This window comes from Dendrobates tinctorius, unplaced genomic scaffold, assembly GCF_039654945.1.
Source record: "Dendrobates tinctorius isolate UK_male_01 unplaced genomic scaffold, ASM3965494v1 ptg000091l, whole genome shotgun sequence".
Lineage (NCBI taxonomy): Eukaryota > Metazoa > Chordata > Amphibia > Anura > Dendrobatidae > Dendrobates > Dendrobates tinctorius.
In genome coordinates, this window is record NW_027361759.1 from 528490 (window position 1) to 545748 (window position 17259).

Genomic DNA, 17259 nt, shown 5'->3' on the forward strand with positions numbered 1-17259 from the left:
CTGTTCACTTTAAGAAGCAGCAGCTGTTACACAGAAGCAAGGGTCCCCAATTGCAAATTAATGGGTTGTAAAAGTGCACAGAGCCCTTGGCCATGCCAAATGTGCACCAAAATCTCCTCTCTTGCATTTGAATTAAAATTATTTTTGAGACATGGTTGCACTGTAATCTACATTGGTGGTATGATTTTTATAAGGGCTAAGAACCTTAAATAATTGTATAGCTAGTTTAATATGATTTTTGTGTGTGACAAAGTCTTTAATCCCTTAACACCTCATGATGGGTATATCTATCAACGAACCAATCAGAGTGTGTAGAGTGGGCTCAGCACCTGAGCCTGCTCTACATGTGGCTAACACTGCCAGTGTTCCACAGCTAGTATCTGTTTCTAACATCAGCAGCCTGAGCTCTGATCACAAATGCTAACCATTTAGACATCAGCATTTAAATGAAGGTGACACTGGTACACATGTGCACTGGCTCCTCCCCAAAGTGATTGCAAGGAACCATGTTTCCATGACAGAAGGTAGGCCTGTTGAGGTCACCTAAATCTGCCATCTTGGTACCTTGGTGAAACTCAGGCGCAGGATGACCTTCATAGAAGACTGTGATTTACACTGATAATGGGTAAAACATGAATAATCTTTGGTCATTTTATTTTAAAAGCATAAAATCTAAAATAAATACAAACTTCAACCTTATAATAATATAAAAAAACGATTAGCAGAACTGGCTGGAAATGAACTTTTAACTGCATCAGAAATATTGTTCTAATTATTGCACATAAGTCTCATTATCATTAAGGTCAAATAGGCCATGTGTAATTCAACCTATAACAAATAGCAAATCATTGGCTTCAAATCAACTCCAAAATTAAATTGTTCTCTACTGGCCTATTAGGATTTGTTGTGTCAGAGCTTCTGCACCCAAGGGTATCTTTTGTTATCCTGCTAGGTATCAATCTGGGTTTTGATGGGTAGTCAAGAACAAAGAAATTTGTAGAATGTGGATCGTACGTTACTGAAGTTGCACTGCTGATCTCTGGATAATGGCCTTGTAATGTATGCAGAGTATATATATATAACAAAATGCTAACACACTCTACGAGTAACTAGTATGACTTTCATCATGAAATATGAATGTTAAACTGGGTTTTATTGCTAGAAGAGTATGACTTATAGTAAGGTAAATGCATATTTCACAGCTCAGGAGTTGTACAAGACGCTGCAATCACCAAAACGCAGAAATATCAGCGTGATCTCCATTCTCACTTCCCTGGCTGGCAACAGTGTGACGAAGAAAGCCTTGATCTCTCTACACTTCAAAGATCCAGGTACCACGTTTTGTTCAACTATTACTGGCAGCTTTTCTCGTGATATTCAGTAAGACTTGTTCTGACTGTGTTACATTCCTTCTGAGCTCTTGAATGTTGTGTTTGCATTAAATTCTTATAGCTTTAGATGCGTTTTTTTGTACAATGAACAGCCCAAATCGGTCTGTTGGCCAGTCAAGTATAATAAAAACGAATGAGCTGAAACTAGAATACTGATGAATACATAATTCTGCAAGGTTTATCTTGAGCTAAGAATGCATTAATTGATTGCCGTATGATAAATACAGTATGTGGTGTTGTTATAATAGTGTTATTCATATAAAAATAATTATCATCCTTAGGGCTCAGTCAGACTGCCTTATAAATCGGACCAACATGGCAATGCAGTGCACGGACTGTCCGGCGGCTCTCCTGACCCAAGTGAGACAGTTGCATACAATTATATAACGCTGTCTCGGTCAGGTCGGGAGAGCTGCCGGCCAGTCAGTGCACTGTGTCTAGCTATGATTTATACGGCCATCTGTCTGCACACTTAGGGTATGTGCAAATGTTAAGTATTTGCTGTAGATATTTCTGCATAAAAAAATGTGTCTCTTAGCAGGAAAATGGGTAATAAAAAAGTGCATTTTCTGCATTTTTTTTAACCCCTGTCTTCACCCAAAAACCTGTTTTCATCTTCCTGACCAGGCCAATTTTTTAATTTCTGACCAGTGTCACTTTATGTGGTAAAAGCTCAGGAATGCTTCAACGGATCCTAGTGATATTTTATCGTGACATATTCTACTTCATATTATTGTTAAAATTTGTTTGATACGATTTGTGTTTATTTGTGAAAATATAGGAAATTTGGCAAAAATTTTCAAAATCATTGCAATTTTCAAGTTTTTTATTTTTATGACTTTAAATCAGAGATTTATGTCACACATTATGATTAATAAATAACATTTCCCACATATGTACCTTACATTAGCACAATTTTTGAAGCATAATTTTTAACTGTTAATAAGTTAGAGGGGTTAAAAGTTGATTCGCAATGTCTCATTTTTCCAACAAAAGTTACAAAATCATTTTTTTGGGGGAGCACATCACATTTGAAGTGACTTTGAGGGACCTATATGACAGAAAATATTCAAAAGTGACTCAATTCTAAAAATGTCACCCCTCAAAACCCTCAAAACCACATTCAAGAAATTTACTAACCCTTCAGGTGCTTTCACAAAAATTTTACTTTAGACTCTTTTTTTTCACATATGTAACAGGAGAAATGGACCCCTAAATGTGTTGTGCAATTCCTCCTGAGTACACTAATACCCTATATGTGGGATAAAACTACTGTTTGTGTGCATGGCATGGCTCGGAAGGGAAGGAGCTCTGTTTGACTTTTAGAAAGCAAAAAATGGCTGAAATCTAGAGCAGATGCCATGTCGCGTTTTGAGAGTTCCTGTTGTGCCTAAACAGAGGAAACTCCAATCCAAATAAGTGATCCCATTTTGGAGACTAGACCCCTCAAGGAATTAATTTAGATTTGTGGTGCGCATCTTGAACTGCCAGGTACTTCAGAAAAGTTTATAAAGTAGAACCGTGAAAAGTGAAAGTTATTTTTATTACTTTTTGAATGCAAAATTGCCTAAAATCGCTAACAGACGCCACATTGCATTTGCAGAGCCCCTAGCCTCCTGCCTAAACAGGAGAAACCCCCCCACAAGTAACTCCATTTTGGAAATTACACCCCTCAAGGAACTTATCTAGAGGTGTGGCACCTTGAACCCACAGAATTTTTTATTGTTGAGCAGTGAAAATGAAAAAATACATTTTTCCCACAAAAATGTTGCTTTAGCTCCAAATTGTTCATTTTCACAAGGTAAATAGGAGAAAATGGACCATACAATTTGTTATGCAATTTGTCCTGAGTACAAAGATACCCTATATATGGTGGAAAACTACTGTTTTGGCACATGGCAGGGCTCAGAAGGGAAGGAGCGCCAATTGAATTCTGGAGCGCAATTTTTGCTGGAAAATTGATGGCTGACTAAATACTATTTCGCACTGTACCATACCTGTCCGTCATTCTGTCCCACACCGTAATCCATGTCTGGGGAGAAATAGTTTTCAACCTGGACGGTGCCAAGATGCTACCATCTGGGCTGAGAACTACTGGTGAATGAGCTGCTGCTAGCACAGCCTCAGTGACTAGCAGTGACGCCACTGAGGCTGCTTCCACTGTGGTTTCGTAAGAAGCATATGAAGATCCTGAGCCTAGCCAGTTACCCAATCTCAACCCCATAGAAAACTTTTGGGCGGATTTGAAAATCCATGCTGCCCAGCGACAGGCCCAAAACATCACTGCTCTAGATGAGATCTGCATGGAGGAATGGGCTAACATATTATCAACAGTGTGTGCCAACCTTGTGAAGACTTACAGAAAGCGTTTGACCTCTTTCATTGCCAACAGAGGACATATAACAAAATTTTTGTTAATGACCAAATACTTATTTTACACCATAACTTGCAAAACAAATGTTGCCAAATCAGACAAGGTGATTTTCTGGATTTGTTTTCTCATTTTGACTCTCATAGTTGTTGTCTACCTATGATGTCAATTACAGGCCTCTCTCATCTTTTTAAGTGGGAAAACTTGCACAATTGGTGGCTGACTAAATACTTTTGTTCCCCACTGTATATTGTTGTTTTATTATTTTTGGTTTATTACAGGAGAACGAGGGCTTTGGTGGAATTAGGCAAGGTTATAAGTGTGGTTTAATTAAGATTATTAAAAGAGTCTGTGTCATTTTTGCAATTAATAGACTTTAGACTTTATTCTTGGTGTATGTGTTTATACAATGTGACTATGGGGTTAATAATGGAAATGTGTCTTATTGACGCCTCTCCATTACTAACCTCAGGGCTTGATGTCACCTGACAATACAAAGGTGACATCAACCCCCCAACTATCACTCCACTTGCCACCACTACAGGTCAAGTGGGAAGAGCAAGGCTAAGTGCCAGCATTGGTGCATCTTAGAGATGTGCTTTTTATGGGACAGCTGAAACATGGTGTTTTTAGCCTGGAGGGCAGTATCCATGGCCCCTTCTTTGGCTATTAATATCAGCCCACAGCTATCTGCATAACCTTTTATGGTTGTTAATTATAGGGGGACCCTACATTATTTTTTAGGGTCCTCCTTTTTAATAGCCAGTAATGGCTAAATATACAGTTTTTGAGCTGATATTAACAGCCTGGGAAGCTCCATGGGTATTACCCCCTTCCCAGGATATAAACATCGGCCCACAGCCATTTGCTTTCCCTCTGCTGGTTATGAAAATGACGCAGGAGCCCATGCCATTTTTTTCAGAAAAATAGCCTTTTATTAATTAAATACATGTATAGCAAGCTGCACACACAGTGTACTAATTGTATTTGTCACAGACATATATAAATCTACTAATTCTATTTGTATTTACTGTATGTAATCCATCTCTTCTATCCTGTTGGCTCCTGCTGTGATTTTACACTACCGCAACTTCTGAATTGCTGGCTTTTCATCTATCTATGTAATATATATATATATACCTATGTATATATGTGTGTCATTGACATCTATATATCTATGTATTCTATGTGTATATTCTATCTATTCTTGTCACAATGCGATATTACTGAATGCGGCACATGAATTGCCGGCTTTTGGGGGGACCCCACTTTTTTTGATAACCAATCTTGCTGAAGCTGAGAGTTGCAACCCCCAGTTTTGAATTTTGCCTGGCTGGTTATCAAAAATACAGGGGAACCCACGCAGGTTTTTTTTAAAATTTATTTACAGCGCAGGAGCGGCTGATGAATATTCCCATCAGCTGCTCCTGCTCTCACTGTTATTAGTGACAGCAAGTGTTAGCTGATGGGAGCTGTAGTCCTATCAGCTGACACCAGTGACCATAGGTAAACTTTACACCTCCGTTCACAGCTGTGTGCTCACGCTGTCTTCTGACAGTGTGGGAACCACGGCTCTCTGACCGGCGGGGATGATTTCACCACCAATCAGAAGCGCCACGCCGGTGTTTCCCACGCTGTCACACAGCTTGGGAAACACTGCCTTTTGTGCTGTGCATGTTCAACTATATTCGGCGATTTAATCGATGATTAAATCGGCGAATATTGCAAATCCGGGGATCGTGAGCCAAACTGAACACTTAAATATTCACTCATCTCTAGTCTTGAGGATTTCATTAAGCTGTGTAGCAAGCATATTTAATCCTCTAGCAATTCACAGAATTGTATAACATTGAGTCAATTGAAAATTACTATTTTTTTTCCACTAAAATGTTACTGTGACCTCAAGTTTTCAAAAGGGATAATAGGAGAAAATGGACCACAAAATATTTTAAGCAAATTATCCTGAGTGCGACAGTATCTCATATGTGGTCAAAAACTACTTTTGAGGCACAGTGCAAAAGCTCAGAAGGGAATAAGCGCCATATTGTAGTGAACAGTTTGCTGGAATGATTTGAGGGTGCCATGTCATATTAGCAGAGCCCCTGAGGTGCCAGAACAGTAGAACCCCTCCAAAAGGACCTCATGTTACAAACTACACCTCTTAATTAATTCAACTAGGGGTGCAGTGATCATGTTGACACCACGGGTGTGCCACACAACCTTACACAATTGGGCAGTGAAGAAAAATTTACATTTTTACCACAAAAATGTTGTTTTTGTCCTAGATTTTACATTGTCATATGGGAAATGGGTAAAAATGGCACCAAAATTTGTCACCCAAGTTCTGCTAAATGTGGCAATACTCCATTTGTGACTGTACTGTACTGCTTAGCCACATGGTGAGACATGGGTGGGAAGGAGAGTTATTTGACTCCTGGAGAACAAATTATCTTAGAATAGTTTTACGGCTCCATATACAGAGCCGCTAAGTGCCAGAAGAGAAGAATTTCCCCTCAATTGACCCCATTTTGGAAATGATAGAATTTATCTTTAGGTGTAGTGATGATTTTTACTCCATGGGTGTTTGCCAGAAACAAGCAGCAGGGAATGTTGCTTAGTGAAAATTGCAAATCTGTCATTGTAGTCCTCAATACATTGCAGTGCCATACATTGTGCCTAGCTCGTGCTTCTGGAGACATGCACCTGCCTGCAAATTTGGTGGGCTCTCCCTACTACAGAAATGATAAACGTGCATACTAACTGGTTTAGGTACACTGTGTGGCTCAGATGGGAGGGGGTATTTGGATTTGGGAGAGCAGAATTTGCTGGATTTCTTTTGGTGGGCGAGTAGCTATAGCACTTTTCCAGAGCCTTTGTGCTACCAGTACGTGGAAGATATCGTTTCCTGGCCAATGAACAAATCAACAGCAGGTGAAGAATTAGTTTAATTATTTTTTCTGTTCTTCGTACATATAAGTGGTTAGATGACTTTATTCTTTGAGTTGGTGCAATTTCAGCCATACCAGATTTATATTGTTTTTTATGTTTGGCTGCTATTACACAGTAAATGATGATTTTCATGTGTAAAACAAAGTTTTTGCATAGCCATATTTTTGGAGCTGTAATTCTTCTATATTTCTACCAACAAAGTAATGTGAGGAGTTGTTTTTTGCAGAATGAGTTGACGTTTTTATTGGTATCATTTTCAGTCACATAACATCTTTTGATTGCTTTTTTTTCTGATTATTGGAGGAAGAATGAACAAAAACCAGCAATTCAGGAATTTTGTTGGGGGGGGTTGTTTATGCTGCTCACCGTGTGGACTCTTACCATAAGACATCTTTATTCTTCGAGTCATTATAATTACAGCGATAACACATTTATGTAATTTTTTTATGTTTTGTCACTTTTAAACAATAAAAACTATTTTATAGAAAAAATAATTGTTTTTGCATTGCTTTATTCTGAGAGCTATAACATTTTTATTTTTGCATTGTTAGAGTTGTATTGTGGCTTATTTTTGAGGGATAAGATATTTTCAGCTATACCAATTTATTTGCATTCAACTTTTTTATTGCATTTTATTCCACTTTTTGTTCAGCGGTATGATGAAAAACCATAGTTTTTTACCACTTTTTTTTTACGGTGTCCGTTAAGGGGATTTACTAGTGGGACTAGTCAGGTTGTTCCGGAAGGGGGATAACAAATATGTGTACTTTATTTGTGTATATTTTTTGTTTTTACGTAAATGAATGTTTTTATTGGAGTAATATGTTTTCTAATTTTGTTCTCTATGGCTACTTTCACACTAGCGTCGGGGCGACGTACAGCCGCACGTTGTGAAAGTTGTGCAAAACGGGGGCAGCGGATGCAGTTTTACAACGCATCCGCTGCCCCATTGTAATGTCCGGGGAGGAGGGGGCGGAGTTTCGGCCGCGCATGCGCTGTCGAAAATGGTGGAGACGACGCACAAAAAAAGTTACATGCAACGTTTTTGTGTGCGTCGCGGCCGCCAAAACACGACGCATCCGTCGCACGACGGGTGCGACGTGTGGCAATGCGTTGCAATGCATCGCTAATGTAAGTCTATGGAGAAAAAACGCATCCTGCGGGCAACTTTGCAGGATGCGTTTTTTCTTCAAAACAACGCATTGCGACGTGCATCGCTCGACGCTAGTGTGAAAGTAGCCTATTTTGTGATTTTTTTTTTAATATGTTTACAATTTTTCAAAACTATTTTTTTACTTTTTTTACCTTTTCCCAGGATGGGACATATATGTTTCCTGCCTTGATTGCTGATCTAATACTTTGCAATGCTTTTGCATTGCAGGGTAATTGATCAGCATCTTGCAGGCAGGGAGGAGGTATGTCAACAGCTCTTGCTGTGAGCGGGACCTTATTGGTAACCATCCCCGGTGACCCTGCAGCCATCTATCAGCATGGAGACCATCGGCACAAATCGATCATTATCACGTTGTGCTGATGGAAGCAGAGATGGAGCTTCCTCTCTCTGCAATCACTATTGACAACGGTATCAGAGGGCTTAAACGCTCACAATCGGTGCTAGCACTGATCATGGGCAATGCTGCAGGGTGTCAGCTCTCATACAGAGCTGACACCCACATTTGACTGAGGCCTGTGTGATCATCAGTATCTGTATGGCGGTTTGTGGGAATGCAGCTCCCGCAGTGCAGTACATATTTGGTGCATGTAGGGAGTGCTAAATTGATTTTTTTTATTCCTTTATTAGAAAGGGTGAAAAATGCTGCAAAAAAAAACCTGAAAGAATTGAAATGCTGTAGATTTGAAACTGCTTCAAATTGGAAACGAAAAAATAAACATTTGCATGAGATTTCAGAGATCTCATTGCCTTTGCTAGGACAGTAAAATACTACATTTTTCATTGCAAAAATATGAGGTGTGATCATATATTTTTTTTTTTTAAATAATGGTTTTCTTTTATTTTTATACGCGTTTCGAAGTGTAACCCACTTCTTCAAGAAGTAATAAACTATATACAGGTGCATCTGTATTATATAGAGTCATTACAAACTGAGTGATATATTTCACGTGTTTATTTCTGTTAATGTTGATGCTTATGGCTTACAGCCAATGAAAACCCCAAAGTTATTATCTCAGTAAATTAGAATACATAGATAAGGTCAGGTGAGTTTTCTGGACAATCAAACAGTGATACTGCTGTTTTAAAATCAGGAATTGATACTTTTGGCAGTGTGGACAGGTACCAAGTCCTGCTGGAGTATGAAAATTCCATCTCCAAAAAGCTTGTCGGCAGAGGGAAGTATGAAGTGTTCCAAAACCTCCCGGCAGATGGCTGTGGTGACCCTGCTCCTGACAAAACACAGTGGACCCACACCAGCAGATGACATAGCTTCCCAAACCATCACCGACCACGGAAACCCCACACCAGACCTCAAGCAGCTTGGATTGTGTGCCTCTCCACTCTTCCTCCAAACTCTGGGACATTGATTTCCAAGGTCTAGTATGAAGCATCCACAATCAGCGATGGCCTGGGGAGCCACGCCACCCGCCGGTGCAGTTCCACTGTGCTCCACCAAGGCCAAAATCAGCGCAGCCGCCCGCCAAGCACCCCATGCCTCCCTCTGCTGACAAGCAGATATATTAGATAGAGTCATTACAAATCGAGTGATGTATTTCAAGTGTTTATTTCTGTGAATGCTGTTTTTATCAGTAGTTTGCACATTTGCTATCCCTGATTTTATTAGTGGAGCCCTGCTGCATCCTGCTAGAAGTGCATTTGTTATCAGCAGGGCCGGCGTTAGGGGCAGGCAGACCAGACAGCTGCCTAGGGCCCCCGCTCCCCCAGGGGCCCCCAGCTAGCAGCACATCACACAGCCACTATAGGGCCCCTGTGAGGCCTGTGATCATATTTTTAACCCATTAAGGACCAAGCCATTCTGTAGGTTAATGACCACGCCTTAATTTTGAAATCGGACCACTGTCACTTTGTGTGCTTATAACTCTGGAATGCTTCAACGGATCCCGCTGATTCTGAGAATGTTTTCCAACTTCATGTTAGTGGTAAAATTTCATCTATATGACTTGCGTTTATTTAGGAAGAAAGAAATATGGCAAAAAATTTTACAATTTTAAAATTTTCTAATTTAATTTTTATGCCCTTAAAACAGAGAGATATGTCACAAAAATAGTTAATAAATAACATTTCCCACATGTCTACTTTACATCAGCACAATTTCGGAACCAAATTTTTTTTTTCGTTAAGAAGTTATACGGGTTAAAATTTGACCAGCGATTCCTCATTTTTCCAGCAAAATTTACAAAACAATTTTTTTTTTTAGGGACCACCTCACATTTGAAGTGAGTTTGGGGGGTCAATGTAGCAAAAAATACCCAAAAGTGACACCATTCTAAAAACTGCACCCCTTAAGGTGTTCAAAACCACATTCAAGAAGATAATTAACCCTTTAGGAACTTCACAAGAATTGAAGCATTGTGGATGGAAAAAATGAACATTTTCTTTGGACACAATTTTTTTTATTTTGCCAAGGTTATCAGGAGAAAATGAACCACAATATTTGTTGTGCAATTTCTCCTGAGTACACTGAAACCCCATGTGTGGAGGAAGACCAATCTTTAGGCACACGGCAGTGTTCAGAAGAGAGGGAGCATCATTTGAGATTTTGAATGTCAAATTGGCTGGAATCGAGAGTGGATGCTATGTCGCGTTTGGAGAGCCCCTGATGTACCTAAACAGTGGAAACCCCCCATAAGTGACTCCATTTTGGAAACTAGACCCCCAAGGAACTTATATAAATTTGTGGTGAGCACTTTGAACCCCCAAGGGCTTCACAGAAGTTTATAATGTAGAGCAGTAAAATTAAAAAATCATATTTTTCCACAAAAATGATCTTTTCACCCCCAATTGTTATTTTCCCAAGGGTAACAGGACTCCAAAAGTTATTTTGCAATTTGTCCTGAGTATGCTGATACCCCATATGTGGGGGTAAACCACTATTTTGGTGCATGACAGAGCTCGGAAGGGAAGCAGTGCCATTTGACTTTTTTGGCTGGAATTGAGATCGGACGCCATGTCGCGTTTGGAGAGCCCCTGATGTGCCTAAACAGTAGAAACCCCCCAACTAGTGACCCCATTTCGGAAACTAGACCCCCCAAGGAACTTATCTAGATGTGTGGTAAGAGCTCTGAACCCTCAAGGGCTTCACAGAAGTTTATAACATAGAGGCATAAAATTAAAAAATCATATTTTTTACACAAAAATTATGTTTTCATCCCCAATTTTTATTTTCCCAAGTGTAACAGGACCACAAAAGTTATTATGCAGTTTGTCCTGAGTACGCTGATACCCCATATGTGGGGGTTAATCACTGTGTGGGTGCATGGCAGAGCTCGGAAGGGAAGGAGCGCCATTTGACTTTTTCAAAGCAAAATTGGCTGGAATTGAAATCAGATGCCATGTTGCGTTTGGAGAGCCCCTGATGTGCCTAAACAGTGGAAACCCCCACAAGTGACCCCATTTTGGAAACTAGACCCCCAAGGAGATTATCTACAGTTGTGGCCAAAAGTATTGACACCCCTGCAATTCTGTCAGATAATACTCAGTTTCTTCCTGAAAATTATTGCAAACACAAATTCTTTGGTATTATTATCTTCATTTAATTTGTCTTAAATGAAAAAACACAAAAAGATTTGTCCTAAAGCCAAATTGGATATAATTCCACACCAAACATAAAAAACAGGGTGGACAAAAGTATTGGCACTGTTCGAAAAATCAAGTGATGCTTCTCTAATTTGTGTAATTAACAGCACCTGTAACTTACCTGTGGCACCTAACAGGTGTTGGCAATAACTAAATCACACTTGCAGCCAGTTGACATGGATTAAAGTTGACTCAACCTCTGTCCTGTGTCCTTGTGTGTACCACATTGAGCATGGAGAAAAGAAAGAAGACCAAAGAACTGTCTGAGGACTTGAGAAACCAAATTGTGAGGAAGCATGAGCAATCTCAAGGCTACAAGTCCATCTCCAAAGACCTGAATGTTCCTGTGTCTACCGTGCGCAGTGTCATCAAGAAGATTAAAGCCCATGGCACTGTGGCTAACCTCCCTAGATGTGGACGGAAAAGAAAAATTGACAAGAGATTTCAACGCAAGATTGTGCGGATGTTGGATAAAGAACCTTGACTAACATCCAAACAAGTTCAAGCTGCCCTGCAGTCCGAGGGTACAACAGTGTCAACTCATACTATCCGTCGGCATCTAAATGAAAAGGGACTGTATGGTAGGAAACCCAGGAAGACCCCACTTCTTACCCCGAGACATAAAAAGCCAGGCTGGAGTTTGCCAAAACTTACCTGGAAAAAAGCCTAAACCGTTTTGGAAGAATGTTTTCTGGTCAGATGAGAGAAAAGTAGAGCTTTTTGGGCAAAGGCATCAACATAGAGTTTACAGGAGAAAAAAGAGGCATTCAAAGAAAAAACCACGGTCCCTACAGTCAAACATGGCGGAGGTTCCCTGACGTTTTGGGGTTGCTTTGCTGCCTCTGGCAGGACAATGACACAAAACACACTTCAAAAAGCACTAGAAAATGGTTTGAGAGAAAGCACTGGAGACTTCTAAGGTGGGGAGCAATGAGTCCAGACCTGAATCCCATAGAACACCTGTGGAGAGATCTAAAAATGGCAGTTTGGAGAAGGCACCCTTCAAATATCAGGGACCTGGAGCAGTTTGCCAAAGAAGAATGGTCTAAAATTCCAGCAGAGCATTGTAAGAAACTCATTGATGGTTACTGGAAGCGGTTGGTCGCAATTATTTTGGCTAAAGGTTGTGCAACCAAGTATTACGCTGAGGGTGTCAATACATTTGTCTGGCCCATTTTTGGAGTTTTGTGTGAAATGATCAGTTTTGCTTTTTGCTTCATTCTCTTTTGTGTTTTTTCATTTAAGACAAATTAAATGAAGATAATAATACCAAAGAATTTGTGATTGCAATCATTTTCAGGAAGAAACTGAGTATTATCTGACAGAATTGCAGGGGTGTCAATACTTTTGGCCTCAACTGTAGATGTGTGGTGAGCACTTTGAGCCCCCAAGGGCTTCACAGAAGTTTATAACGTAGAGCCATGAAAATTAAAAAAATCATATTTTTTTCACAAAAATGATCTTTTCGCCCCCAAAATTTTTATTTTCACAAGGGTAACAGGAGAAATAAGACCCCAAAAGTTGTTGTGCTATTTGTCCTGAGTACGCTGATACCCCATATGTGGGGTGGAACCACTGTTTGGGCGCATGGTAGAGCTCAGAAGGGAAGGAGTGCTGTTTTGGAATGCAGACTTTGATTGAATGGTCTGCGGGCGCCATGTTGCGTTTGCAGAGCTCCTGATGTGCCTAAATAGTAGAAACCCCCCAACAGTGACCCCATTTGGAAACTAGACCCCCAAGGAACTTTTCTAGATGTGTGGTGAGCACTTTGAACCCCCAAGTGCTTCACAGAAGTTTATAACGTAGAACCGTGAAAATAAAAAAATCATATTTTTTTCCACAAAAATCATCTTTTTGCCCCAAATTTTTATTTTCACAAGGGTAACAGGAGAAATTAGACCCTCAAAGTTATTGTGCAATTTGTCCTGAGTACGCTGATACCCCATATGTGGGGGTAAACCACTGCAATCTTTGGGAGGCAGAATGAGCAAATCCACAAAAGGTGAAGAATGGGTTTTATTTTTTACACCGTTCCTTGTGCGGTATTAGTAATTAGGCGACTATTCCTTGGGTCAGTACAATTACAGAGATACCAGATTTATATCCTTTTTTCGTGTTTAGCTTCTGTCACACACTTAAAGATGCTTTTTTGGTAGAATTTTTTGTATGAAATTTTTGCATCACTGTATTTTGAGAGCTATAATTTTTCCATATTTTGGCAGACAGAGTCATGTGAGGTCTTATTTTTTGCGGGACGAGATGACATTTTTATTGGTACCATTTTCGGGCACATAACATTTTTGGATCGCTTTCTATTCCGATTTTTGTGGAGGCAGAATGAAGAAAAACCAACAATTCAGGAATTTTTTTTTTCTCCACTCCTCCTATGGTAAAATTAGTATGGCAGCTTTATTCTTCGGGTCACTACGATTACAGTGATACCTCATTTATATAGTATTTTATGTTTTGGCTTTTTTTACACAAAAACTTTTATAGAAAAAAAAATTATTTTTGCATCACTTTATTCTGAGAGCTATAACTTTTTTATTTTTTGCTGATGATGCTGTATGGTGGTTTGTTTTTTGCGGGACAAGATGACCTTTTCAGAGGTACCATGTTTATTTATATCCTCCTTTTTGATTGCGTGTTATTGCACTTTTTCCAAGCGGTATGATGATGCCGCTTGGAAAAAGTATAATTTTATACTTTTTTGTGTTTTTTTTACGGCACGGCGACACCAAACATTTGTATTTTTTTAGTTTTTTTTTTTACATAATGTGTATTTTTAGGGGAATTTTTTTAATTATCTTTATTATTTTTTAATATTTTTTTACATTTTTTTAAATGTTTTTTTTTTACCTAGTGCATTATACCTGGAGAAAGCTGTGAGCATGGTCTCAGTGGCTTTCCGTTGCTTGATGACCCGGAAGTTGTAATGACAACCCCCGGGTCATCATGGCAGAGATCAGGCCCCGTGATTAGATTGCGGGGATGCTGATCTGAGGCAGAGGGAGCCCCCGACCCTCTGTCTCCCCCCCGAATGCTGTGATCACGCTTGATTGCAGCAGTCAGGGGGTTAACAGTCAGGTGTGGCGCGGATGCCGCTGTCAGCATTGAACTGTCACTGCATGTTTACACGCAGTGACAGTTCAAATGCATGACATGCACAGTCCGTCATGGTGCGGTAAATTACACCTGGCCATAACGGATTTTGCATGTCAATAGACGTTAAGGTCAAAATTTTACTAGTAACATACATAAAACCATAACAACATGCTATAAATAAACTAAATATCATTTTTTTCATACATGACAAAACAGGAGCATAAAATCATCCAATGTGTTATTTTTTCATCAATGCACCATGTGTTACAATGAATTATATATTCTTTGCACTCATAGTTCACAAGGAATGTCAACCCGACTATGAATAGTCCCTAAAGGCCCAATGCATGATAGGCTGGTTTCCATAATTAAGCGATATGGTACATTAAGATAAATCAATGTGGCAAACAGTTAAGATTATTAAGGTATAGCAGCTCCCACCAATGATTGCTTAGACTGAAAGGTAAGCTAAATGTAATGGTAAACTGAAATTGAACATTCTGCTGACTTCAATTGCGGAAAAAGAAAGATAATTAACCCGCTAAAAAAAAAAAATCTAGTGTGCCTATATTTGTGTTTTATCTAGAACACATCATCTATCTGAAGAGTTAGGTGGAATATGGTCATAGTGTGATGATACAGGTTTAGCTTTCATTTCTATTCTGTAGAACAGTTTGAACTACAACAGAGGTCAAGCTACAGTTTGCTGATTAAGACAATGATATGCTCCTCTATTGACTACAGCCGCCAATAAGGCCTCTTAGTGAGGAAGTTAATTGATGTTCTATGCTGCAATGCAACACAAAAAAGCAAAGAAAAAACATCAAGCTAGTTTCCATGGAAAATATTATTGCATTAAAGAATTCAATGTGTAGAGAGAAACCACAATAGTATGATGATAATTGCAAAGAGTATAATGATAGCATGTCTTTAGATAGTGTTATTTTCAATTTACCTTTTCATATATTGCCTATTTTAAGGTCACTTAGAAAACTAAATCAGCCAAAAGTCCTTTAACATTTTTAGGACAGGGATTTCTGTGCCCAAATACCCAATTATTGGGTAAAACAGATGAGGTTACAAATGAAGGTGTTATTATTTTTTGAATGCTTGATGCTTATTAGGGAATAAAATTAAAAGTTCAAGATTATTACCCGCCTAAAGATAAGTAGGATATAATATCAGAGAGGAAAATTATGGATAATGGGCCTATATTTATGTAGAACCTTAATAATCTTGTAGTGGAAGCAGGCTGCCAGTCACCAAATCAAAGAGAAAAACGCTTGTTCATTGGGTGAAATTAACTTTTATGTGCCACAAAAGATGATTGTTCTCGGAATTGCCTTGTACTCAGGAAACAAAACCTGCACTTCCGAGGACAATGGCGGCCTATGCACACTTAACGCTCTATTACAGATCCGTCTGCCTATGTAAACAGACTGTTAACCCCTTAAAGACCGCCGATACGCCTTTTAACGGCGGTAATTGAGTGTACTAAAACCACAGCGCCGTTAATTCACGGCGCTGTGGAGAAAGTACATAGCACCCCCCAGTGTCAGATTTTCTCCGGGGTCTTGGCTGCCAGGGGCCATCAAAGTCTGCATTCCAAAATGGCACTCCTTCCCTTCCAAGCTCTCCCATGCACCCAAACAGTGGTTCCCCCCCATATATGGGGTATCAGCATACTCAGGACAAATCGCACAATAACTGTGGGGGTATGATTTCTCCTGTTATCCTTGTAAAAATAAAAATTTTGGGGCGAAAAGATCATTTTTGTGGAAAAAAAAATGGATTTCTTATTTTCACGGCTCTACGCTGTAAACTTCTGTGAAGCACTTGAAGGTTCAAAGTGCTCACCACACATCTAGATAAGTTGCTTAATTCATCTAGTTTCCAAAATGGGGTCACTTGTTGGAGTTTTCCACTGTTTAGGCACATTAAGGGCTCTCCGAACGCAACATGGCCTCCGATCTCAATTCCAGCCAATTCTGCGTTGAAAAAGTCAAACGGCGCTCCATCCCTTGCGAGCTCTGCCGTGTGCTGAAAAAGTGGTTTACCCCCACATATGGGGTATCGGCATATTCAGGAGAAATTGTAAAACAAATTTTGTGGTTGATTTTCTCTTTTAACACTTGTGAAAATAAAAAAAATTGGTTCTGAAGTAAATTTTTGCAAAAAAAAGTTAAATGTTAATTTTTTCCTTCCACATTGCTTTAGTTCCTGTGAAGCACTTAAAGGGTTAATAAACTTCTTGAATGTGGTTTTGAGCACCTTGAGGGGTCTAAGTTTTAGAATGGTGCCACTTTTGGGTATTTTCTGTCATGTACACCCCTCAAAATGACTTTAAATATGATGTGGTCCCTAAAAAAAATGGTTTTGTAAATTTTATTGTAAAAATGAGAAATCGCTGGTCAACTTTTAACCCTTATAACTTCCTAACAAAAAAAAATTTTGCTTCCAAAATTGTGCTGATGTAAAGTAGACATGTGGGAAATGCTATTCATTAAGAAATTTGTGTGACACATCTCTCTGATTTAAGGGCATAAAAACTTAAAGTTTTAAAATTGAAAAATTTTCAAAATTTTCGCCATATTTCTGTTTTTTTTCATAAATACACAAGACTTATCGAAGAAATTTTATAACTAACATGAAGTACAATATGTCACGAAAAA

At 39.2% G+C, this 17259-nt stretch overlaps 1 protein-coding gene across 3 annotated transcripts in view; it reads left to right on the forward strand.

The window, feature by feature from the left end:
- FRMPD4 (FERM and PDZ domain containing 4) overlaps nucleotides 1-17259 on the forward strand; it is an 808734-nt gene that overhangs the window by 101699 nt on the left and 689776 nt on the right. For 2 of the 3 annotated variants that reach the window (XM_073586154.1, XM_073586150.1), the window contains exon 2: nucleotides 1203-1331. The exons of the other annotated variant lie outside the window; for it this stretch is intronic. In XM_073586154.1, coding sequence (XP_073442255.1) covers nucleotides 1203-1331 — 129 coding nt within the window. The remainder of the gene's footprint in view (nucleotides 1-1202; nucleotides 1332-17259) is intronic. 3 annotated transcript variants of the gene reach the window in all.